We start from the raw sequence: 26,817 nt of genomic DNA on the forward strand, positions 1-26,817 counted from the left end.
GTCCCCGCCCCTGCTCGACGACAATTGGCTGCGGTGCGCGGAGGCGACTCGCGCATTGGCTAGGTGCAGCGTCCGTCCGGATCGGGCGCCGCCGCCGCCATGGTGCGCTTCAAGAACAGGTGAGGCGGGAGGCGGCGCCGCGGGTGCGGTTTCGGGCCGGACCCGCGCCCTGACGCCCCGTCCCCTCCAGGTACGTGCTGTGCGAGGTGGTCTCGGAGGACCCGCGGTGCCGGCAGTGCATCGAGGACCGCGCGGTGGGCCTCGCCGTCAGGGAGGCCATCGGGCGGCTGCACGGGGACTACGGCCTGGCCTGCTGCTCCATCTCCTTCACAGGTGCGGGCGGGACGCGCCGCCCCGGACGGGCGAGGGGTGGGGGGCTCCTCCGGGTAGGGCCGGGCTCACCGGTGCGTGTGTCCCCCCGCAGTGAAGTACCTGAACGCCTACACCGGGACTGTGCTGCTGCGGTGCCGCAAGGACTGCTACAGGCTGCTCTGCTCCGCGCTCCCCTTCGTCAGGCAGCTGGAGAGCCGGAACCAGCGCTACCCCTGCTCCCTCAACACCTTGCACGTCGGAGGTCAGCCGCTGCCTGAGCTGCCCCGGTGCTGGGCCTCTGGTGCTTGCGGGGGGAGGCTGCAGAGCTTAACCCTTCCTTCCCGGCCTGCTAAAATGGAAGAACCCCATGTTAGTGTTGCGGGTGTGACAGACACATCTTTTGCATCATGGGCTTAGCTGCTTTTAGCAGATCTAAATGAGAAACTGGTAGCAGCAGCTCTTTGTCGAGACCCTCATTAATTCTGCTTGAATCTTCATTAAATTTAACAAAACGAGAGTAGAAATGCTGCATTACATTATTTTCTTTTAAAAATGTATTTTCAAAGTATAGTATTGTCCACGTCCTGAAAATCAACCACTTGGGCCAATAATGGGCAGTACATGTTAGAAATTAGTATTCCACCTCTTAACCTCAACAGGGAGGAAATGAAGTCTACAGCACCTTCTTAGCACTTGCGTTAATAAAGTTGTTGCCTGAGACATTTGTCAGCCAGTACAGTGGTCTTCAGAAAATACACCAGCAGCTCTGACCCACTTGGTTGTGCAGATGTTTACATACTGTTTTTGTGACTCCTACAGGTACTATAAGAACATGTCAGAAATTTCTCATTCAGTATAATAGAAGACAGCTGCTGATGTTGCTGCAAAACTGTACGAATGAAGGTGAGTTCCTCCAGCTGCTTTCCTAAATGTAGCCTCAGCTCCTGGGAGTTTTGTAGGATATGCTGGGCTACTTTTGAATTCCTGAACTGAGAAACGTTCCTTGCTTTAGAAGCTGAGGATATTCCAGTGTTTGTGAAGAGATAAGTAATGACCCTCTGTTGCTCTCTTTATTGCAGAGGAGAGACGGTGTGTACAGAAGTCCTTGTTGAGCTGTTCCCTTACAGAAGAGGCGTCTCAAAGTGGAGATGAGGAAGATGATGATGGCACAGAGACAGACTGAGCGTTATTTGTTACTGTTCACCTCTGTTCTGTGCTTGTCTCATCAAGATGTTACCAGTTATCTTCAGAGTTAAGCAAAGCAAGGGACAAAAAAAAAAAAAGTATCTGTTCATATTTAGACTTCATTCCCCTATTCTGAGTGTTCTTAAATAAATATTTAAAAAAAAAATACTTGAGTAGGTTACTTGCCTGTTTCACTCCAGGAGTCAAAAACACCTGACTCCTAAAAACTGTAGCAGCTCAATGCAATCTTCATGCTGAGGTGCAGAAGTGAGCTTTAGGCAGTTGGCATAGACAAGGAATGTAGTTATTCTCCTCCAGTACAGAAAAAGCATTAACATCCTACTGTTTTCCACCTTATCTACAAGTGCACCTGCTAACCATAGCGCTACACACTGTTTTGAGTTCAAGTACCAGTTGTGTACACAGGAGCGAAGATGACAGGGAATGCAAAGTAGAGCTCTAAGCTCCATCTGACCCATTATAAAACTCATAGGTACAAGTACTGCTTAGATATTTATTAAGTTTATACCAATCAGTTACAGGAAAGTAGCGTTGCTGGTATTCTCTCTCGAATCCATAGGAAAACAAGGTACAACGTGAAGATGCTGCCCTGTGGAGACTGCCCCTGCAGAAGGGCCAGGCTCCCTTGCCCACACCACTTCCCTTACTTGTTCTAGTGCCTGTGAGATGTGGAGGTCAGTTACACCAGCTCCAGCTATTCTGTGTCTCTTCCCAAAGCAAATAAAAGTTGACTATAAATGCGTAGAGAAAATAGAACACAACAGACACTGGTTAGACACTAAGCAGTTACTCCTGTTCCATGGCCTGAAATGACTATTGCAAATAGGAAACAATAGTACTGTGGACGCAGTTAACGGCATACTTGAATCTTTCTTACTTAGCTGCTTTCTCTGCACTTGCCAATCATTTTCCAATGTGCATGTAAAGCATTAACAGCAAGATTTGTTACCACTTTCAGGCATCTTGTCTTAAGTTTCTTTGCACCCATCTGACATGCTGTACTGTCTTTCCATCAAGTGTAGTTAATTGTGACCAAGCGTGAAGTCAAGCTGCTTTCAAAGAATGTTTTGCAAGTGTTTCCTCTATCCTCCTGCAGCAGCAAAAGTATTCTTTACCTCCCCCATCCCCCTTCCTTCTGGTTTACAGCTGCATACAGTTTTGTGAAATACCCTCTTTGGTACTAGCTTCCCATGCACACGCTCAAGTGCCTGGAGGATGGAGGACGTGCTTGTATAATATGGAGCCTACTGCCTGGAGATCAAGCATCAATGTATCAACGTAGACTTTTTGAGCAGGGACACAGCCAATGACCTCACCAGTGCCGTTAAAATACCTGACTCCAGCAAACACACAGCTTCCTTGCTCACATCAGTCAGCGCACATCAACTTTTTAAAGCCTGTGCAAATGCAGGCAGACCACTGGTGTGAGTGGGGCTGAAGATAAGACACGGGTCAGTCTTGCAGTGTAAGTTAGGTGGTACTTCACACCAGCTCCCCAGCGTGGATTCTGTCAGCACAAAGGTAAGATTTGAATCTGTGCAACTAAGTGGTACCCACGTTGATACGGCAGTTTAGTTACAGCTCAGGAAGTGTGCACTACTCTGTGCATATGATTTATTGCAACTGTTGGCCTCGACTGGTACATTACACCTACAGTTCATTTTATTTAACAAAATCCACACCACTTAACTCATTAGCTCAAATCAAATCACAAGCAGTGCTTAATGTGACCACCCAAAGAAAGAGCAGGAGGGGTCGAGAAGAGGCATGTTTATAGCCAGAGGTGCTTAGTGCAGATCAACTTGCATCCCAGAACCAAGTGGATACAGGCCCTTATCACAGTACAAGAGACTCCCATTTCTTGCTGGGGGATAAAAGTTATCTACAGACTCCAGCTATCAGTTGTTCTTCCAATTCAAGAGCAGCCAGTGTCAAAACACCATTCAGGTAGTTATCAAGAGCCCTAGGGTAGAGTGTTTATTCTAGATAATCAGGTTACAAAAAATGTGTAGCCCATGGTTGGCAAAAAAAAAAGAAAGAAAATAGTTAGCAGCCTCACTCACCCACATTAAAACAGAGCTGAACAACTGAGAGAAGCCAGGAGGTTCTTTCTACCACTAGTGCCAGTATGCATTTTGAAATACACAAATTAATCAAGAGTCACTTCAAAACCAAGTAGCCAAGTTCTGCTTTATGCTCACCTCAGCTTTAAGTCTTTCCAAGCCAGGAGAACAGGAGGAATTCTTGCTCTTTAGAAAACAAACAGACATAGCAGCTAAAGGAAGCTCTTTTGTCCATTTCCAGTGCGGCAGAAACCAGTTTCTCAAGAGAGCAGTTTGACAGATTTACTGAAACAGCACTACTGTCACAGCCAGATGGCCTTCTGCCCGTGATAACTTCTAGGGAAACAAAGGCTCTCTGCCTCTTCACTTGGGTAATATTGCAGTATTCTGGCAGTGCCACACAGCTGTGAAGACTTTCATACTGCTTATTAGGCCAAAAGAACAGACTTGGCACAGACTAGAAGCCTTGGCTGATTTGTCTCTGGGTTGTTTCTTTCAAAACTCTGTTTCAGCATAAACCGATTAAGCAGTTGGAATAAAGAGATCTTACTTCAACATATACTGTCATGGTTTCCTCCTGAACCCCCCCAGAAGCCCTGGAAACACAAGTTTAGTCTGTTCAAATATAAATACTTAAACTATAGCAGCAAAACAAAGCAAAATGAAAAGAAAACCAGGAGAGGAAACTTCTCTTGAATAGCAGAATCACTTTGTGTGAACAACAGAGGTGCTGAACAGTAGCTTCTGCTTCTGTTTCTTTCTTTTCTTGCCTCCCTTTTCCTCTGTGAAGAATTAAAATGATACTGTCATTCTTCTCATGGAACAGAAACATCACAGCAAAATGATAAATGGTCTTCCCTAGCCAAAATATCATCTACAGGTCCATGACACTTCCTATCAACTCACCGAGCACTAGATAGTTTAATTTTATCAAAAAAATTACTGCAGACAAACTAAAGGAGACTCCATCACACCTAAAACACACCTATAAACATGCCTAACCGATTCTAAAGTTGCTGTTGCAACAGCAGATCCAAGGACTGCAAGCATGCAGCAGCTTGCCTTTCAGACAAGAATCGCTTTCATTCATGTCCAAAAAACACAACTAGAGCTGATACTCAATTTCACACCTTCCGATTCAACTCTCCATCATTCAGTGCAGTCTCCAAACAAGCCAACGCTAAACGTCAGAACAGAGCATTATAAATACGTTTTCTCATCCAGCACCAGCCTTAGAGGTTTAAGTTCATCTCAATTTGTTTCAGACTCCCCAGTGTGAAATATCAGCTAGCAGTTACCTTGATGTTTTGGTCAAACTTAAGTGGTAGTTCAGTAGCTCAGGGATTTTTAGTTTAAAAGTGCATAACCTGAACTTCCTTGAGATAAAGCTTAAATTAAAGTTCCAGTAGAGACATGGCAAACATGATTATCAAAAGCCATCTTTGTCCTAACAAGATTCTTTGCTAGCTGGAGATCTTCTCAGCTCCCTCTAAGAGAGCTGCTTTAAGCTAACAGAAGCCCTAGTCAAGCTGTTCAGAAACCACAGAACTGTTCTGCGGCCAATTTTTGGTCCCCAGAATTGCTCTTCTCACTTCTTTCAGAGGAAGAACAGGAAATACTCATCACTTCCAAAATTTTTCATGCCTCCTCCTCTGTCTTTTACCTGATAAATGATCAGCGGTGGACGGTTTGTCCAGTTTCAGGAGGGCTGCCTCAATAGCCTGGCTGAAGGAGTTCTGGAAGCTGGGCACAGGTATGCGGTCAGAGCTGTCACTTTCTCCATCACTATCCACTGGCACAGGGAGTGCCAGAGTGCTCTCATCTGAAAGAAGGAAAGGGCCTTGAGAGGCAAAAGGCTGTATAAAACTTCTGCAGTGCAAATGCCCCTCCAAGCTCCAGAGATTTCTTGTGCAAGATTTCTTAAATACAGATGCATGGGAAAGAACCTGAAGTAGTAATACCAAATTTTCTTACCTCTTGTCTTTGGAGCAGGTTTAGGCCATGTTTCTGGTCTTGCCTTTCCAACTCTCAACATCTATCAAAAAAAGTTGTAACATATGATTAAATCCCATGTACTAGAACAATCCTGCATATCCCCTAAGTGGCAAGAAAAAATAAGAACACCTTCAACCACTCAAACCTTATGTTGTCTCCATAAGATTTATCCTGCATTGTTTTGGTAGGGGAAGCAATTCTGTTCTCAGACTAATCCCCAACTAAGACACAAGTAATTCTGGCAAGATTGACTCTGCTACAAGGCTTACCTGGGCAAAGGAAGGGAACGGAGACTCTTCTTCTAAACTCCCACAGAGCAACGGGCTGACCTGGCTGGCAGCAGGTGACAGCGGAGTTGGAATAGACTCTACAGACAAAGCAGCAGATAATTAAAACCAGTTGCATTTGGCAAAGGCACTCATTATGCTGCTTATCAGGATGAAACAGAAATAAAGTTTTATTATCTTATGTAATTAACCATTTTCATCTCATCAGTTCCATCCACTGGATTGGTGAGTTTTTGTTTTGTTGTTGTTTTTTTTTTTTTGAGGAAAAACATTTAAAGAAAGGTTTCTATTTAACGTTTTTATGAACTGCAAGATAAAACATTTGGAAAGCATCACTGGACAACAACCTAACTGAGTGCTCATCAACTAAGTTTTATTTTAGTATAATGTGGTGGGGAACATAGAGAGGCTAGAAAGAAAAAATGCCACCAGTGTTTTCCTGGCATATGCACTTTTCTTCCTTTTGGGGGGAATTTTTTTTCCTTTCTTCTGCTTCTGAAAAGATTTAAAAGATGGGGTAACTACAGTGCAGATCTCATATTGTCACTGAAGTAGAGGTAGTAAAAAGCAGACAAAAGACCAGAACATTTCTTAGCTGTGTCAGCTTTTTGTGTATGATCTCATAGGCAATCTAGGAAAGAGGCAGTCTTTGATCAGTATTAAGAAAGTTTAGCCTGTTGACCTGAGCAGTATATACCAAAATAACGATAAACAGCCAGATGTTACGTGTTTTCGCAGATGCTCACCTGTCTGAAACACAGGGCTTCTGCCAAGAGGAGACAAACAGAAGCTCTGACGATCAATGCTGGTAGTTTCTCTGGGGCAAGAGGTAAAAGCAGGGAACTGCTGCAGATTCTCTAAAGCAATATGGACCTCTGGATCTAGAAAGAGGTTTTAAATTAAAGCATTACACAATGTGGGGGAGGACTGTCAATATGCAAGTTGTTTCAGGAGTCTAGGAGGTGCCAACTCAATTTTCTTTCCACTCTCTATTTTGGAGACCAGTACAAGCCCTGCTGCTGGATGGAAGCAGTTCCTAGGCATTTTTTTTCCTTCATCACTTTTCACTGTATATTGTGATTACTATAAAAACAGAAACTAAGAATCCCGAGACCTATATACACCGTGGAGATAGCTGTGCCCTCGAATGCCCTCTGTCTCTCCCATAATGTGCAAGTATTATGCAGCAATTGCGTAACATCATTTAACATTCTGACTAAAATAGCTTATATTTTTAACTTTACAGACGTTGTTTCTAATACCTTGTAATCTTGTTCTAAGTACACGCTACAAACTAGAGGCCTTAGAGTTCATCCTACGGCTCAAGAAATCAGCTCAGCAACTGAAGATTACTGGAAATCCACTAGTTATGCTCAATCACAACTTACATTTGCCCTGTTTCTTGTTTTCTTCTATCTCAATTCTGCGTTCACGCCGTCGTTCATCACGAGCTTTCTTCTGCCGTAGACGTTTTCTCTTTTCAAGGTCATCTATGAGCAATGCACAGCATTGGATATCACAAAAACCACACCAATACTTTGGCAATGTCTTCTCCAGCTTTGAGAACAATATATTCAGTTCTAACACATTAGTAACAAAATATGTTTACGAACAACATACACTCTTCCAAGCAGTCAGGCTGTTTTTATTCTTTGTATAATTATTGCCTATAAATCAGTAAATTGGAGTTGTTCTGCCTACTAGTCACAAGACAGCTGGCGTAAGAGGCGTAAAGCTGCTATGTATGTTCTTTTTTCTGCCATTAAGGGGTAAGAACAACTTCCCCTTCACCCTCACAGATACATGACAGAACCTACTAGAAAGGCAGTACTAACCTGAAAACAACTCCAAAGTCTCCTTAGAGATGACAGGTGGCTTCAGAGCCAGTTCACAAATGCTGAACTCACAGGTGAGGGGCAAGTGACAGAGGTAACGATGACGCTGCCTTATATCCTGATAAAAAGAGAGCAGATGCATCATCACAACAGGGTCTAGAGGCTGCCATAGTGATGAATAACTTACGGATATAGAACGCCCACCATGCATCCAATCAAATGAAAAAAAATAGCAGCAGTGATGCAATAATCACTTTATAAACTACAAACACGTGAAGGATGCCCTGGGTCAGAACCAAATGCTCCAAGATCTCCACCAACTACATCATAATCAGGTTTGGATGCAGTAACTCCAGCTCGCTTACTGATTTTCTTGTTATTCCTCCCTTCTCAGTCTCATCACTGGAATAAAACTCTACAATACCAGTCCTCTGACACAATTATTTTTGCACTCAACCAAATCTGCCTTTTACATTTAAATTATTTGGGCCAATGACCACCACTCTGCTAAACTGAAACAAGCTGAGTTTTGTATTTTTCCTCACAGAGTCAAAAACTTGAAGTCAATTCCCTACTACCTCTGTATCCATTCTTAATTGAGCAAATCCTTCCTTAAAGATGAATTAAGAATTATGTATAGTTGTTACTGCACATGTTAAAGATGAATTAAGAACAGTTGTTACTGCACATGCCAATTCTTACAGTTGTCTTTATCTAAGGTAAAGGAATTCAAGACCCACCCCCTCTTCCAGAACTTCTCTGCCGTACACAGATGCCCTTTGCAGACTAGCATGCCTCCCATTCACAGTTATTACTTATTACTGAAAAGAGTCTCACCTGTCAGCCACAACAATCAACCTGCTAAAACAAAGGCCCTTAATTAGTCAGAAGATAAAATAACTACCTCTGTCATTGAGTAGCCAGTTGTCTCCACTACAGCTGCAGTTATCTTCTCTGGACTCTTCTCCAAGCTGCCATATTCACGAACAAGACATCGAACATTCACAGGGTGAAGATACATACACTGTCCATCCTCCGCTATAAAAGAAGATATCACTCGTTCTTTGCCTGTTAAATTTCAATACCCTCCTCCCCACTCAGTACATTATCCAGTAGTAACATTAAAGCTCCTTTCTGATTTTCTGTGGGAGTTTTATTTCACAGGGGTTAGTTGCATCTAACAAAGTGACAAACGTCTTCCTCAAGAAGGATCCCAAAGCAGGCATCTCTACCGCCACGATCCCAGGATTTCATTGCACTGACCTTGATAAAAATAGTAAAAAGGAGAGCTGCTAAGATGTCCACTGCTAATTGTATCTTTAGATTCCTGGTAGCTTGTTTCAGCTGGATTTGGTTCTTCTGTAGTACTCATATCAGGCTCCTCTACAGCATTCACCTCAGGCACTTCCTCTTCATCCAGCACTGCCTCTTCTGCTTCCACAGGAGGTGAAAAGGAACTTGCCAGGTTAGAGCAAGGCTCCACAAGCTCCTCATCAAATGCAGAGAGATATTCCACATCACACTATCACAGCAGAAAGCATACAGTTAGTACCACACATCACCTCCTTCAAAAGATTATCATCCCTGCAAAAATCTTTGGCAGCAGTTCACCACACACTGCAGTGTAAAGCGGCAGAATTAAGTATTAACAAGATCTGCCAGAGTAGAGTTGTCACCCACCTTCTTCTCTTGGGAAACTGCAGGCTCCACAGGCCTGGAGCTTTCTAGGACCAATTCTTCCACAGCTGCACTAATTCCAGCAACACCATTGTTTTTATCTTGGTCAGCAGAAAGTGCTGTTTCTCGCTCCTACACGTCATCCAAAGAGAACAAGTTTCAGTTTCCTACTTAAGCCCAGAGGTTATCACCATAGTTATTTTTAGCCTTGTCGTATACCTCAGGTTTTCATAGGTCTGTAATTCATCTGTGACAAACAGTGACCCTTGAAAAGAGGTCCTCTCCTTCTTGTTACTGGAAAGCACACTCATTATAGGACACTTAAAGGCTTTGAAAAGGAATATTCTGCAGGTTTGCTCATGTCTGTCTGACAGAAGTTATCCTAGAAATTGCTAGGTTTGAAAGGGAAACACATCCTCCTCTGAAAGCAGAGCTCTGTGTTACACTGATGGAAGGAATACCATCCAGTAAGAAGTATCCTGTTCTATTATCCTGAACTTCATGCCAGATACGTGGTCTCTAAAGGCTATAGTCTCCTCCAAGATTTATAACGCTATTCTAGCAGCAAACACCACCACCTCACTAGCATGTACACTGTAGAGACCAAAATCATCACACGCAACCATTTACACAGCAGAACATAGGCACTCAGCCCGCTCTTAAAACTAAAGTTACTAAAAGCCTCCGAAGACGTTCTCACCTTCAGTTCCTGGATAGCTGCCTCAATAAAGCAAGCTTCTGGGGTGTGTTTTTCTTCCTCATACTGCTTTAGCAATGCTGCTTTCTCCTCCAGAATCACCAGCTGCAAGACCTGCTCCCTGGATGCCAGAAGCAGCTTTGAATACTGACTGTGCTGGTCATCTGAACAGAAGAAGCACCAAATCGTTAATATCCGCACGTAGAGGCACCGGTTTGGACTGCTCTTTCTTCTGAAGTTTTGTTACCACTCAATTTTGTGTGTTAATCCACCCCAGGGCAGACAATACTTAGCAAGAGTTTGACACAGACTCCGTGTATTACCATTACCCTTGATGACACAAGCTGGTGCCACATACCTGCTCTGCTACACACATCTCCACCACACAGCAGTTTATCTGCCACTTTCAACCTGCCACTTCACCACTCCATTGCTACACATTAAAAAAAAAAAAAAAAAAAAAAACAAGTCTAAACTTCTATGCTGTGGAAGCACCACCTTTGAGAAGCCTTGGGTGGTCAAAAATTCCTGAAGCAATGCAGTCTGCAGCTTCCTCTTCTTCTCTATATACTCAAAAATACTGCAACTGGAAAGTTCTGCAAAAGGGACCTATATTCACTGCTCCCCAAGGGTCCAACCTTGTCTACAGAACACCAAGTTAATGCTGAATTTCCAGGGTTTAGAACGATCTCAAATCCCATAATTGTTCTTTTATTTGTTCTATGAAAGGATTTAAAGTCCTTTACATTCAAATACTGAGAAATATATAAGCACACACACAGCATACTGGATACCTATCATATGTTAGGAGACTTGACTTTTTACAGAGAGCTTAAATGCACGCAGCCTGTCATAAATGTGACTGCAAAATGAAGCGAGCCAAGACAGCCCACAAAACAGCAACGTTAAGTAAAATTACTTTAGTCACAAAATTTCTGTGATACTAACAGATAAGATGATGATGTGTTAGTCACATTACTTGACTGGAGAAAACTGAAGAAGTCAGGCAACAGATGTTTGGAATAGGTTTGCAATAATTTTGATTATTTTCCCATATCATTCACAGATTTTAGTTAGTAAGTGAAGATGATTAAAACCTCTTTGAAGATTACATCCTTGAAATAGTTTAGACAGAGACAGTTATTTTTGCTAAGCTGTATAATGAGGAGCCAGGAGGGAAAAAGAGTTACGGACACTGAAGAGCCAACAAAAGCAGCAAGAGGCACACCAATGACTGTGCAATACAAAAAACACACCAAACAAATGATTAAGAAGGCAGAAGTCTGCAATGCAGTAACTTGAAGGGAAACAGCACACAAGTTAAACACAAAAACAAAGTGTAGGTAGAAAGCTTATTATTAAAATGTGGTCAACCCTCATCGCAGTTGGGAGCAGGACACCAGCCACCAGTACTCAGATATGCTCACCTCCGATGTAAACAGGCTGCACCACATTCATCCACTGAGACTTGGGCAGTGCTATCAGAACACCTTTCTCTCTTCTCATAAGTTGCATCGTAATGGTGTCACCAATTGCATATTGCCGTGTTTCCATAGCAATAACACTGCAATGTAAGGAGGAGGTTAGTAGGGTAAAAATAACATCTCAAAAAAGAGACATCATTTAATAAATATCAAGTCTCACCTCTTGAGATCCTTCTTGTGAACAGAGCCATAACAAATAGGACATTTACTCCAGGCCTTTTCACTCAACGAGAGATAGTGAAGGATACATGCCCAACAAAAGATATGCCCACAGCGGGTGATCTTCGCTGCGGTTGGTGGGTACAGACATATTGGGCAAGAGGGCACTTCATGGCTACAAATTCGCTGAAATGGCACATAAGAACAGTACAAGTTTTAGACTTCAGAATCAGTTCCTGTGCTACAGCATAAACCACCTGTAAGATCTACTGTAACATATTAATCTTACAGCTCTTTAGGCTCTGCTTATTTACCAAGAAATTAAGTATACTGTGAACTAAGTAACACCGTCAGACTGCACACGGAATAACCTTCAAAGCTACCTATCTGGTATTTCTAACGACACTAAAAAAGTCACTCTTCTCATGTTTCCCCTCATATATTCATCATTTCTAAGAGTTAGCAGCATCTTCATCCTCTGAATTCAGACACTGAGAAGAAAGCAAATGAGCTCTGTTGCCTCAGTTACACAAGCAGACTTGCGCAGCCCTGTTTAACTGTGAGACTGAACTTACCTATTTCCATGAACATGCTAGTTTAGCCAGACACTTTGTTAGCATTTGTATGTTGCAGAAACACAACTGCCAAGCAAGCACCTAGATTTTTCAGCTGTCTCACAGTGTCAGGTAATAGGAAGCCTATCTCCTCTCCAGCTTACACCAAGACTAGTCTTGGTAGATAATAAGTTTCTACTTGAGGCAACCCAGAGTTCACAATCTCAAGAGATTTTCCATTTTGTTGCTAGGCAAGATGGGCCACCTATGCACAGAATAATTCTTCATAATTCTACGCTCTAGTCCTCTTCCATGGACTCATGCCCAAGTTTTCTGTTAATATCCCAATCACAAGGACTCTGTCTACAGAATGTCAGATACTATTTTTGATGAGCTCCCATCTGCAAAAGCAAGAAGAAGCTGCTAATTTTCCTAATAGATTTTAGCACTTCTCTTTTCCTGTCATGAAAGTATTTCATAATATATTCCATGACAGATCTTTCCCAGTATTGTGGGAGTGACAGAAGAGGCCTCAACTCAAAAACAGCTGAGTTTTACGTAACATCACAGAGATAAAGAGAGAGTTAAAGACAGGTTGAGCTTCTTAATAAGAAGAAGGAGGGGGAAAAAAAAAAAAATCTAGCCCATCACAACTGACCACTTGCTCCACAAAGTCCCAGTTGACCAAGGTATCTGGATCAGCAAAGTGGACTGTGTAGTCCTGTTCTTCAGAGACAACAAACTGGCAGCTGGGGAAAGGCAAAGAGACAGATGATCCACTCAGTTGTTTCTAAAAATTCTTTTGAGAACTATCCTATAGGATTCTCTGAGTTTCTTCTTTGTCCAGCAGAAAACTGCTAGATGCAGCCAGTAACTTCTACCAACAAAAACTAAAAAAGTTCAACTCACAACCAGATTTCCAGAACACAGATGTGTCTAATTTCAGTTAGACACACCACACACTCACTATAGAATGAGCCAGGCAGAGTGGTGTTCCAGAAACATGTAAGAAACAGCCAGCTCCATCGGGGATCTATTAAAAAACAGGGAATCCAGAAGTGGAAAAATATGCTCACAAAAAATAGAACTACTGAGGTTCCTGCAAATAGACTTCACTACAATGAGCCTTAAAACAATAGGGAAAAAATCAGAAGTATCAATGCTGAAAATAGTTATTAACACAATCAGATAGATAAACTCCTGAACACACTTCAAATTCCAGTGAAAGTGACCATTATTTCCAGTCAAAATGAATTCTGCTTCTAGATTACTATACTGATCATCATTTGGGCACATACCCAGGGGCCTCTGAAATAATCAGCAGTTTAAGATCTAAGACCCACATGAGTAATTGCTTCTGGGACTTATAAACTCAGACTGGCTTTCATCCCGTAACTGCTACAGCTACCATCTCAATATACTATTTTTAAAAAAAAAAAACGACTGTCTGCTGTAAGGGAACTACACAGGTCTTCACAAATGGACTGTCATACTCTGCAAGCAACGCTAGAAAATTAGAGCAGAAGATTAATTGGTTTGTATCTAAATGACTCTGTCATCAGATACCTTGTAAACAGCTAATGATGACAACTTGATATATTTGTATCCCTTTCAAGTACAGTCATTACCACTAAAAACACTATGGAGACGTAACTTCACCCTGGAAAAGTCAACGCAAGCAGTCAAGGTCAAACACAATTCCCTGGCTGATCATCCCTTACAGCTCAGTGTCTCTGTAGAAGTCTAAGAGCCCTGCTGGTCTTCCACTCACTTGGCCTGCAGGAAGAGCTCCTTGTTGAAAGGCTTATGTCCCCACTTGTTCCTTTTCCCCCAGTTGCCATGTCCATTCCCATCAAAATGGCCTGCTTGGCCACGGGGTTCAAAAGTGAAGTTCAGTAAGTGGTTCAGATTAATCTTCTTGGGACCAGAGAATTGGGCAGGGCTGAACTCTGCCCGCCGAGCCTCTGCTACCTAAGAGACAACAGCTTTTGTTAGAACTTGCTAGAATTTACCGCAAAAGCATCAGTACAAGTTGATACCCAGGCCCCATCGTGATTACGTACAGAATACGCAGCATCCACTCACTCACCTTCTCCCATTCCAGTTCTGCAAATCAAGTAGTGCAGCATTAGAAGTGCATGAGAACCTGAAAGTTAGGACTGAGTGGTCTTACCCCACACTGATCCAAAGGAGGAGAGGATAAAAACAACCTACATAAGGACAAGTGAAAGCTAGCAAAACCTAGCAGTCAAGGTTAATAACAGAAGAAAGTTGTTCACATCCTGACAATACTCTTTTAGACAGTCAGTAATACAAGTCAGATTACTCTTTGCACAGTTTGTACTTGGTTCGCTTACATATAATGAAGCAAAGAATGAGAATTCAACAGAGAAAGCAGTTTAGTGTTAACAGTCAGCAATTTAGGTGAGCAGTGTTGCTCATCCACTAAAACTGAAAAATCAAGAGTATCAATGAAAACCCATGAGTAATCTACAATATTTAGACCCACATCAGCACAAAAGCCTCAGTCTAGTTTCACTCCATCTTGATGTCACCAAGGCTAACACAATTACTTTCCCAATACCACTATTGCATGCAAACTTGTACACTGAAGTGGTTAGACACAATCACCTCAGACTTAAAAGCTAGAAACTGTATCACTAAGTTCCACGAAGGACCTCTGTTCCATGAGATATGTATACGGCCTGTCTAGGTACCCATTCCTTAGATGGCATTTTTTATTGCAAGTCTCTCACAGCAGAGAGCACTCCTCTTCTGTTGTTGCCAAGTTGTTCTGCTCACACTCACTCTGGCATCTCAACGATGTTAGCACCTCTTATCGCTCTTTCCCTTCCCAGCCTAGAAGTCGAACACAGAAGACCTATCTAGGCAGGTCAGAGCGATTCTCTTGTCCCAAGAAAGAAGGTCTTGGAGGCATGGCATTACAATTCTCACCTCATCGCGTCTTCCACCATTACAAGAGCTAAAAAGTTTGCCACTTCCGCCGCTAGCTCCCCTTTGAGGGGGCATCTTGTTAAAAGCTTTGCTTTTCTGTGAATAGGAGCGACGGGACTGACTGGAAAAGTTCTCATTTTTTGAATATGAAGTTTCTCTTTTACGATTATAACGCTGTTTGGATCCATTCGCATTCTTTCCATCTGAAAGAAAAAAAAAACCCAAGAATCAGATTAGCAGCATTAGAGCTGTCCATGTGTACTGCACCTCAGTCAGCTTCACCTCAGAGACGGCACTGTGCTCACTTCGGCCACGGCCTTGGGCCCTGGTTAAAAGGCTGGTGTTTATCAGGACGTCAAATCGTCCCAGCAACCTAAATAGTTTCATTCCTATCACTGCCCAAAGAATTAGTCAAGGAGTATAAAAGAAGGATGTATTTGGCTATGCTTTATCTTTTACTAGAACAGTTGAATTTCCTTTAACCAGATTTGGAACTGCCACCACCAGGCATTAGTGTGTTGCCTGGTACATTAAGTGATAAACACCAGCATCACATTTGCACGCCCCATTACAAAAATTGACAACTACTACTTAATTTTTTTTCATTCAGTTTTCTGAAAACACACAATTTATCATGTATTGTTCCCTTACATAAATATACTGCTGCCCACGTTCGTCTCGAGGTTTCCCACTTTGCAAGATCCCATTCCCTGTTTTCCCTCAATTCTGCCCCCTATGCTTAGCAGACCTAAATTCTGTTCTAAAAATATCCTTTCTTTCACGAGGCCAACAAACGCTTATCAGTCTTGAAGCACGAATCCAATGCTTCGGCCTTGCAGCGCACATACCTAAGTCCACCAATCTACACAACAAGAACTGTTTGCCCGAAAGCATGCTGAGTGCACCACTGACCCTAACACAGGACACTGAAAGCACAGAGCACAATATTGCAGGAATAAAGTCCGCAAGAGCAGAAAAATCAGCCAGGTTCATGAGAGGGGTTTCCTGTGTCTAAACAGCTGCTTCATTAGACTGCTAGAACAGAAAATTAATACTGTGATAATCTTAACACAAGAACACAGTTGCCCCAAGGACACAACAGACTGCTTACCTATCACTTAACCTAGCATTTCCACCAACTGCCCTATGTTTTATTCGTAGCACTTATGTTCATAAGCTTGGAAGCAAAACTCCAGAGGCCCAGTAAGATGTATATCCACACCAGCCAGCCCCAAAGTCACTCTGGACACTCGGTAAGCATTACACAAACAGTAACACCTCACACAATTCCTAGACCCATTTCATAAAAGCCAACCAGTTTCCCCTTTTTCCACTTTGTAGTCCTCCCCATCCCTTAATATAAATCTTATGTGGCAGGCAAACACATCACTGTGATTCAGGATTGTGTTACTCATATGAGTAGTTTTCATTACCAGTGCCTCAAGTTTTCCCCTTCCCCGGCACCACTTCCAACCTACCTGGGCATTTAAAATAGCTGGAATGGGATCATTGACACAAAGCCTCACTTTTTCGTTATTTTTAGTTTTTACTCTCACCTGCACTCCCAAAAAAAGGAAGACAGTGGACTAAAAGGTGTATGTGTTATTGTACATTACTGAGGATCCAACTTCTTAAGAGTAAGTTAGGTAATAAAAGTGCCTTGACTGGGTTTCGTGGCTGTCTACTGTTTCTTGCACGTGGCAGACTTCAGTCTTTGTCTGTAACTACAGCTACCAAAGTGAAAAGACACTATCATTACTTTTACATGATGTGACAGAGACATTTTGCAGACAAACTTCATTGCCAGAACTGGTCATTTACTCTGCTATTCAAAAGGCTAATCCTTTAATTCAGAATTAAACCAACTCCGTCTGAACCACAGATGTGTAACTCAAACACATGCTTGCACAGCTTGCAGTGCTATAATGCGCATCAGGCTAAAAAGACATGGGTTGAGCATTATCAGGAAAAAAACACACCAGAAGCTGCCAAGTACCGAGGGTGTGACCAGGTCTGGCTGAATGATTATTTAGATAGACGTTTTTTGAGAGTGTTTGTAGGGCAGAGGCTAAAATCAACACCACTGAGTCTCTGGTCAAAAATTCAGTCATTTTGAAGAGGTCTGGACAACTACTTGAGTTGTTTAGGAGCAGAGCTCATCACTTTAGAGCTCAACCACCTTCTTAAATCTGCAATTTCAGTGAACGCGCTAGAGAGGCACATGCCTATTGTGTCTACAGCAACTTTGCAGTTTCTCTACAGTCACCAAGAGGGAGAAAAGAAACAACTCAAGAGGAGAACTTCAGTCTAAAGTGGGTCTTTACAAGGCCCAGGAACAGCTTGTACCTGCAGTTGACAGAAGAATTTCCTACCACTTACAGTTTTAATCAAGTTCGTCACCATCAGATTTGTCAGTCAGCTGGTTTACACACATTCCTGTCATACTACAGGTCCCTTCAGACCAACTCCTAGAGCCTCTGGGAGTCACTATAATGACTCACATTCTATAGCAAAGTCCTCTCCAGCTGCACCTTTTTCAGGAAGGACTTCAAACGACAGTCTAACAACGCTTCAAACCTGATTCTACTGGTTGCAAGTTTCCCCTCCCAGAATAATTACCCTAATGAGCGTTCTGGTCCATCAGAGCCATAATGAAATCAGCCAACAAAAAACCAAGAGTTTGGAATATGTGTAAACTGGAACACTTTTCCCCCACCCTGAACCTAAACAGTGCTGTTCCTTCCAGCCTTCCCAGTATGCCACATGCCAGGGACCTCTCTGTTTTGTATGATCCCTCCTTGCGTTCTCATCACGAGCAGGGCAGGACAAGGCTACCCGTACTCACGCAGGGAGAAAAGTGGAAGATTCTGTCTTGTTAGAGCCCAGTTTTAAGTAGTGTAGGTTTGGATTTGGGAGTTTCTTTCTTCCTTCTTTTCCTGGAAAATTAGAAATGAGCAACAGCAACAGGGCTGGTGAGGTACTCATCACTCGGGTCCTCAGTCCTTTTGCTGTTCTCGCAAGATCAAACCTATAATAAATACATCTACCTATCCACACTCCAAGAGAACACAGACTTATTAAAAATATTGTATACATAATTTTATAAAACCAGTAACAAAGCCGTTCTTGTCTTTTGGAGCAAGCTCTGACATCTGTGGTTTCTCCTGCTGGATGCCACATTCTGTTACAGGACCTCTGTCTCCAAAGATCCAGAGAGAGGAGATCAAGGTTGCAGGACTAGAAGCAGCTCTAGGTGATCTCTTTGGTCCTGAAGTTGCAGTATTGGTTTGCTACTGCAGTGTGGACTACAGCCTCCTTCCGTCTTTGCTTGCCTCTTCTTTTCAGTTGAGCCACGTTGAAGCCAATCACACTGCGTAAGGCGTTCGGTGGCGGATCACACTTAAGCCACAGGGCGAGTTCACAAAAACAAACTGAAGCTGCTGCTACGGCAAACATCCCAGTGAGCAAGAGGTGCCTGAGCAGCCACGCCCCCCAGCTAAGTATGCTCACACCATAATAATGAGGCCCAGGAACGTTTGTGAGAACTAATGCTGTCCATCAGGTCTCAAGGACTGCAGGGAAACAAGCCTATTTTCCTTAGCTACTTCATTCCATCCTAATGGGATGTGACTCCTGTTGGTACACTAACATAACCCAAAGAAACTTTTCTCTTGTACACTTCAATTTAGTTCGATTTAGTATCTAAAGCTAAGTTTGGAAGGCAGTTGGAATCCCACTTCCACAAGTACAAGAGTTCATAGTACCCTATTTAGCCCATTTCAAGACATGCTGCAAGAGAAACAGAAGGAGAAGCTACTGCAAGGTTTCATGAACATCTACTTCATTTTTTCTGCTGGACTTGATCACAGCAGGTAACTCTGAAAAGCATCTAAACGGCAAGAGCCTGACTAGACTCAAATCCAGTGACCATCAGTGCAAAAGTCACTTCTGCAATAAAAGGCCAGCATTTTGAGGAGGGTCTGTGATCCATCAAGAATACCTTCCATTTCAAAGCAGACACAAGATTTTGAGAATACCTCCTAGATCTTTCCTGAAACAGGAGCAAAACTGGGTGGACCATATCAGCTACACATAAAATGATAAGGAACTCAAGAAAAAAAATCCCATGTTGTGACATGCCACAACACCTACCAAAATATAGCCAAAATTTAACACAGCTGCATCCGGTATGTTCATCCTGTGGTTCTTTGCCCTAACCTGACCGAGGGAATCTTCTCATTTTAGTTTTCAGTACCGTCCAGTAAAGATATTCCCAAATATACATCTACGCCTACTAAAAGAGATTCTAATTTTCCCAGGCCTCTTCAATGCACCGTAAGGGAAGCAACTCATTCCATATTCCTTTGCCCTCTATTGTAGCGAAGAAAGAAGCATCTTAAAAGCACAACTATGTCAAGCCAAAATTTTATTATGTTTTATTAAAAAAGAGGTCTTCAAAAAGTTTTTCTTTTTTTTTTTAATTAAAAGTTAGTCTATTGGAGTGGAAGAGTACGGTACATCAGGATTTCTCTCCTCACTGCTCCTCTGCTACTAGTGACATTGTTTCAAGCCTGTAAAAAGTGGCATTCCACAAAAATCACTTAATGCTTTTATTTCGGGCTGGTATGACAGGCCTTTTATTTCGTTCCTCACTACAGATACTGTTTCTTCTACATGAACGCATACCAGGAACAGCACAGTCCATCTTAACTCCTTACTGAAGAATGTTTATATTCTGTGAGCAATCCTCCATATAGCATCTCACATCACTAAAAAAGCTGTAGTGATGAGGTATCTCTTGGCGAAACAGGGATAGAAAACAGTTCTCCACAACAGGAAAATCTTGTGTCTGCTAGCCTTTCACATTGCTTCTCACAGTCCATTCAGAGAAGTTTATATACTTTGTTACTCTATCAGAAGCCAAAGCTCTGGTTCTAAAACTCTTGCTGCATACCTAGCACACGATATCCCCTGCTTCCATCAGTCCATTCATTAGAGGGGGAGAAAAAAAATGAAATAGACTGAAACAAACAACAGTAGGTAGGGATAAGATGACCCTCACATCAAGTTCTGTTGCTGATCCAAAAAAAACCCTTGCAAATCAGTTAGGAGTTCCTCCAGAAATGACTGCTTAAAAGACTTTCACGTGTTTGAATTCAAAGTTAAAAGTTAACTATAATTGCACAGTTACACCACACGCCGGGGGCGAGTCACCTCCCATGTCACTCATTTCAGCTGATCCCGTGAAAGGTCAGTTAATACAGGTGAAGAGTAGGTAACACTTTGTTACCCAGGATCCGAGTGCATTCAGAAGACCCAAAAAGGAGTCAACACCGTAAAGATACTCATTTTGTTAACCCTCTGGAACACACTGCTGCCTTCTCAGAGACATGAAGTAATACAGTTGAAATAAGCCACTGAGGAGGAAGGAAATTAGTACAGCAATGCTGTTGTAGCAACCTGTTGACACCCTCACACGTACTTCCAGGACTGAAAACACTAATTTTAATCACTACTGCCCCATTTCTAGGTTTCAGAAAAAAATAAATGCAAGGCTGCCAGGAACACTCTGCTCCCAAACAGGTTTAGGGAAACGGAGGCGGCTCAGGTCTTACCTGGAAAAGATAGATGACAGAAACCCTAATGGCTCCTCCCGAACTGCTATGTCAGCAAAACGAGCTGTTTGCAATGACTTTGGTTTAATGCCAGATGAGCAAATAATATGTAACTAACTCTGAACTTCTCCAAAGTAGGTGACTGAAATACAGCCAATAAGGGGAATGCTGTTCATCAATACCAGACCTCCTCAAGTAACATGTATTCTGTACTTGAGTACAGAATAAAGTTAAGGGTTCTCTTAACTGGCAGATGTATGTCCTTACTATGAAAACAGCTTTGGCTCTCAAGCTGATTACTGCACTGCTAATGGAGATAAAGCATTAATCCCCAAAGGAAGTAGAGAGTAGGAACCGCAGCTCGCTGAACAGGGAACAAAGCCGGAAGAGGAAGGAAAAAGAAAGCAAAACAAGTAGCGACCTAAAACGAAGCCTATTAAAACCCAGCTGAGAGACAAACAACCCGACAAGGCAAAGTTCGGCTTCAGCACAAACCCAACCCCTGACAAGGCCACGGCCCCCCGCAGCTGCCTCCCGAGCTACCCCCGCTCCAGACCCACCAGCGAGACCCATAAGCCGCCGAGGGGCAATCGCTGACGGCCTGAAACCCCCGGGACTCCCGGCCGGCCGCTCGACCCCCCTCCCGCGCCCACTCCTCCCGTCCCCGCTCTCACCGCCTTTGGGCTTAGACTCCCCCGCGGCGGGCCCGGCCGAGGCGGATCGCGGCTGCTGCCCTTTGCTGCCGGCCGAGGAGCCGGGCGTACCGGAGGCGCAGGGGCTGCTCTTGTCCATGGCGGAGGCTAAGGCGGGGGTCGCGCCGGGCGGGCTTTGCAGCATCAACGGGCGCCCCGGCGGGCGAGGGGCGGCCCTGAGCGGGGGGGCAGGACGGGCGCTGGCTGAGCCGGCGGGGGCCCAGGCTCATGGCCCGCGGGGGCGACCGGCGGGGGCGGCGCAGCGCGGACTCGGGCTCCTTCATGGCGACATCTTCTCGCTGCTCAGCTCGAACCGGGGAAGGCCGCGGGAGGCCGGGCCGGGCCTGCGGGGCTCCGGGCGAGGAGGGAGGAAGCTGCTCACGGAGCCCCGCGGGGCCCGGCGCTGCCAGCCGCCCGAGTGGTCCGCGCCACCCAGGCACCCACCGGCTCCTCGGCGCCGCCCCGGCCCCGGCTCGGCCGCCGCTGCCCCGTAATGGCGACGAGTCGCCCACAGCAGTGGCGGGGACCCGGATGCAGCCGGGCCCGCGCGCACCACGGGACTCGCAGCCCTCGGCCGCCGCGGAGCACGCCGGGAGCTGTAGTCCCCACGCCACGCCCGGCCCGCACCCACCGCCACGCTCGACCTCGGCACCGGGCCAGGGCTCGGGCCGCCCCCGCCCACCGCGCTCCTCGGCAAACAGCCCCGCACACGGCTGCGGGACCGGCGGCCTCGCCCGGGCCCAGCGTCCACCCGCACCGCACCCCGCGCCCAGAAATAACGACCGGGTGGCTGGGGGGGGTCTTGGCCTTCATTTTTATTTCCCACAGCAGCAGCAGGAACAGCTCGGGCTTCGGGGCCGTACATCCAGCAAAACAGGAGGGGGAAAAATGTAAAAAAGCAAAACGAAAGAATAAGAGAGGTTTGGAACAGAAAGAACTAAACACTGTCAGCTCTTCAGCAGGTAGGAGTTGACAGAACTACGGGTTAAGCTTGTGAACTGAGAGGCCTGAGGGGACATAAAGAATCAAATTTCCCCTGAATTGGAGCAAACAACTGTGAATGTAAGAAAATAACTTTGCAATTCAAGAGATACTTCAAAACTTTTCCTTCAAAGAAAAATGGGAAAAAAACCCACAAGGCAGAGATTCTAAAGGCATTTTAATTAACTCTTAAAATAACATTAAAAGATCTTGACTGTATCTGCATGCCTTTCCCATGATTTTAGGGACACAAGCTTCAAGTTCACTGGGAGATCAGTTTCCAGATTTCTTACAAGAAAAGTAGGGGCGGAATGGGAAAGGGCAGAACCAATAAAAAAATATTTTAGGAGAAGTCTCATAACAGACTCCCTATATAGGTCTATTATTCTTAGAATTACGAAGCAAATTATACAGGAGGTTATCTCAGTGTTTAGATGTTTGGGATTTGAGAAAAGAAACATTCTAACAAAGTTAGTCATCCACATTCACAGGAAAATAAGAAACAGTATGAGCAATACTAGAAATAGATAGCCATCAGATAGCCATCAAACTTTTAAAGGCAGAACACACCACTTTTATTAGCAAATAAGCTGTCTGTGGAAAGAAAACAAATACAATGAAGGTTTGGGGTTTTTTTTTTTTGTTATTTTTCCCCTAACTGCAATAAAAATATGCTAGCAAAATCCCTGCCATTGCCCTTGAAGGCCAAGGTCTGCTTCCTCAGGAAGGCTGAAGGCACCTGGCTTTACACCATTAGCACATGACTGAGTAATGAGATGAGAGTTTGAGAAGCAGTCCATGGCTTTAACGTACCCTCAAGGAGGAGAGCAGTGACAGGACCCAAGCAGACAAGGATGAAGTGACTGGTCTCATGAGACAATTTTTTCCCACAGCGCACTGCCAGGTAGGATTATATTTCCTGTCAAACTCCTGCAGAAGAGATCACTGCGAATTTAACATTACCATGTCAAGTGCTGTCTTTGGGGAGTGGAGGAAAGAACTTAAATGCGAAGAATTGTGAAAGAGAAGGGGAAGAACTGGGAAAGAGCACATAAGGGGGATAGAAAGGAAAATAAAGACACCATTCTGCAGATAAAGTCTGACTAGATTATCTAGTGTGCACAGAACTTACTTCTCTACTTACCTACGAATGTTTTTGCTTTATTTTTGAAGTCCGTATAGCATTCAGTACGAGGACATTATGCGCAAACACTTATCCTCACCACATGAGCTGCAGTGTCACACTTAACGTTGCACTCCTCCAGAGACTGAATGGCACACTCCGCAGCGCCTCGCTGCGTCTCTTCCGACACGTCTGCATCCTTGATCACAGCCATCTGAGCGCCCGTGGTCGCCTGTAATAAACAAAGCAAAGCACCCAAGGCCGCAGGAGCCAGAACCACCCGCCAAGCAGTCACACAGGCGCAGCCGGTCCAGCGCCCGGCCCCGCCGGCCCTTCCCTGCCGAGGGGAGGCGAACGAAGCCCCGCGGCCCCCGCCAAGGGCTCGGAGCCCGGCGCGGCGGCAGGGAAGGCTCCGGCCTGCAGCTCCCGGGGGTGGGGGAAAGGGGATGCAGCCGCTGGGGAAGGGCCCCGCTCGGGGGAGCCGCCGGGACACGCACCGCTCGCGCTCAGTCGGTTTAACCGACCCGCGCGCGCTGCGGCCGCCCCCGAGCACCCCCAGCCCCGCCCCCTGAGCACCGACCGTTAGCCATTGGTCACCGCCACCACCACCCCGGCCGCTCATTGGCCAGGACTGGGCCCCTCCTGGAGGGGCGTTCCCTTTTCAGACCAGCATGCCCCGCGGCGCGTCCCACGGCGACGGGAACGCGCGGTGGCTGCGCCCCCCCCCGCCGCCGGTAAGCGGGGACACCGAGGGACACCGGCTACAACCCGGCCGCGTCCAACACTGCGGTAATACCGAGGACGCCACAAGCGCATAGGAAGGGGACTCGGCTAAAAGCCCCCCGGTGCTCCCCACCAGCCGGGCCGTTGATCTCCAGATAACGTAACAGCAGAGGCCGTTACCTCCCACGGGACAGAGAGCTCCCAGCGCAGCGGGGAAGCGGCTGGCGCGCTCCTCCTCTGTAAGGAAGCTGACAACACACGCAGGACAGTGAACTTATTTTCAAATAAGCTCCCCGCGCAGTCCTTAACTGCATCAAGTCACGGGCAGTTAGCCACTGGGCAACCTGGCAGCCTGGGAACGGGGCAAGGGCTTGCCAGCAGTGACAGCTGCCCCGCCTAACCACAGGGCTCCTCTGCACAGCGCGGGGTTACCGACTCGTGTTTAGCTCAGCGTTCCGATAGTCTGGATTTGAGAAGAGATTTATTTGAAAGGTGGTTGTTCGCAGGGAAAGGAGGAGGAGCAACATCAGAGAAAAAGATAAAACAGTCATAAAACTCTTAAAGATGGAATACACTTAACTTTTTTATTAATAAAGAAGTTGACTTTGGAAAGAAAACAAATACAAGGCACTTTTTTGCCTTTTTCTCCCCTAAACACAGCAAAAACACCAACCACTCCAGAAAAAGCCCCAACACTACCCCTGAAGACCAACGTCTGCTTCCTCAGGAAGGCTGAGGGCACTAAGCCACTGCCATCAGTGTGCAGTCCTGTAAGAACAAGCAATTCTGAACAACAATCCATAGCTCTAACCAGCCTTAAACAGAGAATATTTACTCCAAGCAAGAGGAAGTAGATGAAGTGCTTGGTCTCATGAGACACAGAGCTGTCAAATTTCCCTCCTACAGTGCAGTGCCAAGTGGGCCTGTGTTTCTTCTCAGACTCTGCAGAACTCAGCATCAGCACAGTTCTCACCCAGAAGTTGACTACAATTTTTTTGTCATTAATGTGTCTCTTCTCAACAAGTATCACTTTTTGAAAAGGCAATTAAGAAGCGGCGTATGCTTTTAAGTATAAGAATCGCATTACTTACCTCTTACACCTCACCTGCTGCTTAGACACAAAAGAAAAAACAGCCCACAGCCCTTCCTAGCTCAGCATGAATAAGCCCAGGGACTGCAATTCCCATCCAAAAGTCACATCATGTTCTCAAACTATACCACTGAAGTATCAGGGCATGCAATCGTGTTCTCCCATCATACTCAGAAGCCTACCATGTTTCAAAACCCAAGATACACAACTCTACTAAAAGCAAGACATGCCAGTCAGTCATCATATACTGTCACATCCAATAGCTCTCAAATTAGGACACTTGCTGTGGGAGCATGCAAGCATTTCTGATCAGTTTTCCCACAGGAAAAGTCCAATGTACCTTGCGTCCACAGAACTTGCTTTTCCAAAAACTGCAGCAACACCCACTCTGCTTGACTTCTGGTGTAGACCGCGCTCAACAAAAAGATACTACAAGCAAACATTTACTCTTTATGAGGATTGTAATTTCTCTTTCAACACTACATTTCTCTACGGCCAAAACGGCACACCCCACAGCATCTTGCTGCATCTCTTCTGAGAGATCTGCATTTTTTTTATCAGTATCTGATAACCCACAGATGTCTGTATTGAACAACGAAAAGCACCCAAAGTCGCAGGAGCAGCTACCTCCCAGAACCACCTGCCGAGCAATCACACCAGCACCATCGCTCACCCCCAGGTTGCGGAACCTGCATCATGCCCACAGCCGTGGCTGTGCAGCAGTTTTGGCGGCTGCAGCAGAGGCACGGGCACAGCCTGTGCTCAGAGCCAGGGGAACGGCAGCTTCCCAGCATGCTCACACCAGGTACCCACTCTGCGGGAGCTCCAGCCCGGAGCAACACAAGCACCCCCGGGGCGCTTTCAACCCCACCAGCCCCTTAGCCCGACACAGCCCGGAGCAGGTGCAGCGGCTCCAGTGCCTGGCCCCGCCGGCCATTCAGTACCAAGGGAGGTGCCCGCTGCCCGGCCTCAGCCTTCCCGCTGCCCCAGGCTGCCCCGGCCCGGCTCGGCAGCAGCCCCATACACCCACCCCGCGCCCCTCAGCGCTGCGCGGGCGCCGCGGGACCGGCCCTGTCTGGAGGCCTCAGAGCGCCCCCAGTCCCCGCCCCGGGCGGGCCGACCGGACAGCCTGGCCCCGCCGCAATCGGTCACCAGCCGCTCCTCCCGCGCTTACCGCCTTCGGGCTCACACCGCCCCGCGGCGGGCGTGGCCGCTGCCCTTCGCCACCGGGCGTACCGGAGCCGCAGGGGCGGCTCTTGTCCACGGCGGAGGTCACGGAGCCCGAGCGCTGCAGCACCAACCACGGCGCTGTCGGGCAAGAGCTGCCCCGTAATGGCGACGAGTCGCCCACAGCAGTGGCGGGGACCCG

The 26,817-nt window shown here is 45.6% G+C and overlaps 2 protein-coding genes across 5 annotated transcripts; one reads left to right on the plus strand and one right to left on the minus strand.

Annotated features, from left to right (window-relative positions):
- Positions 1-3,561, plus strand: POP5 (POP5 ribonuclease P/MRP subunit). The gene is made up of 5 exons (XM_086761989.1): positions 1-119; positions 191-333; positions 425-574; positions 1,132-1,215; positions 1,392-3,561. The coding sequence occupies exons 1-5, from the start codon at positions 100-102 to the stop codon at positions 1,493-1,495; spliced, it is 501 nt and encodes a 166-aa protein (XP_086618115.1). The 5' UTR covers positions 1-99; the 3' UTR covers positions 1,496-3,561.
- On the minus strand, positions 3,101-26,773 carry RNF10 (ring finger protein 10). 4 transcript variants are annotated; one of them, XM_086761986.1, is made up of 18 exons: positions 26,623-26,773; positions 23,657-23,867; positions 15,225-15,427; positions 14,041-14,240; positions 12,928-13,018; positions 11,717-11,901; positions 11,500-11,636; positions 10,076-10,236; positions 9,379-9,507; positions 8,962-9,220; positions 8,603-8,736; positions 7,699-7,816; positions 7,252-7,353; positions 6,610-6,744; positions 5,846-5,943; positions 5,556-5,616; positions 5,245-5,403; positions 3,101-4,363 (listed from the first exon to the last, which is right to left on the minus strand). In XM_086761986.1, the coding sequence occupies exons 3-18, from the start codon at positions 15,297-15,299 to the stop codon at positions 4,287-4,289; spliced, it is 2,121 nt and encodes a 706-aa protein (XP_086618112.1). In that variant the 5' UTR covers positions 15,300-15,427; positions 23,657-23,867; positions 26,623-26,773; the 3' UTR covers positions 3,101-4,286. The 4 variants fall into 4 exon arrangements, with proteins under 4 accessions (XP_086618112.1, XP_086618111.1, XP_086618113.1 ...); XM_086761985.1 differs by lacking the exons at positions 23,657-23,867; positions 26,623-26,773 and adding an exon at positions 21,514-22,029; XM_086761987.1 differs by lacking the exons at positions 3,101-4,363; positions 5,245-5,403; positions 5,556-5,616; ... (1 more) ...; positions 23,657-23,867; positions 26,623-26,773 and adding exons at positions 6,216-6,358; positions 21,514-22,031.
- Positions 26,774-26,817: the final 44 nt, after the last annotated feature.

Source organism: Chlamydotis macqueenii, chromosome 17 (assembly GCF_036417535.1).
Source record: "Chlamydotis macqueenii isolate bChlMac1 chromosome 17, bChlMac1.mat, whole genome shotgun sequence".
Taxonomy (NCBI): Eukaryota; Metazoa; Chordata; class Aves; order Otidiformes; family Otididae; genus Chlamydotis; species Chlamydotis macqueenii.

Bases quoted from the DNA above. Each gene is read 5' to 3' on its own strand.
- RNF10 (XM_086761985.1), bottom strand. From the start codon at position 21,676: ATGCTGCAAAGCCCGCCCGGCGCGACCCCCGCCTTAGCCTCCGCCATG. The intron at 13,019-14,040 runs GTGAGTGGAAGA...GCCTTTCCCCAG, and splicing joins GAGCTCTTCCTGCAGGCCAA to CTGCCAGTTTGTTGTCTCTG. The intron at 9,508-10,075 runs GTGAGAACGTCT...GATGACGTGTAG, and splicing joins CAGCTATCCAGGAACTGAAG to GAGCGAGAAACAGCACTTTC.
- POP5 (XM_086761989.1), top strand. From the start codon at position 100: ATGGTGCGCTTCAAGAACAG. The intron at 120-190 runs GTGAGGCGGGAG...CGTCCCCTCCAG, and splicing joins ATGGTGCGCTTCAAGAACAG to GTACGTGCTGTGCGAGGTGG. The intron at 575-1,131 runs GTCAGCCGCTGC...TGACTCCTACAG, and splicing joins CAACACCTTGCACGTCGGAG to GTACTATAAGAACATGTCAG.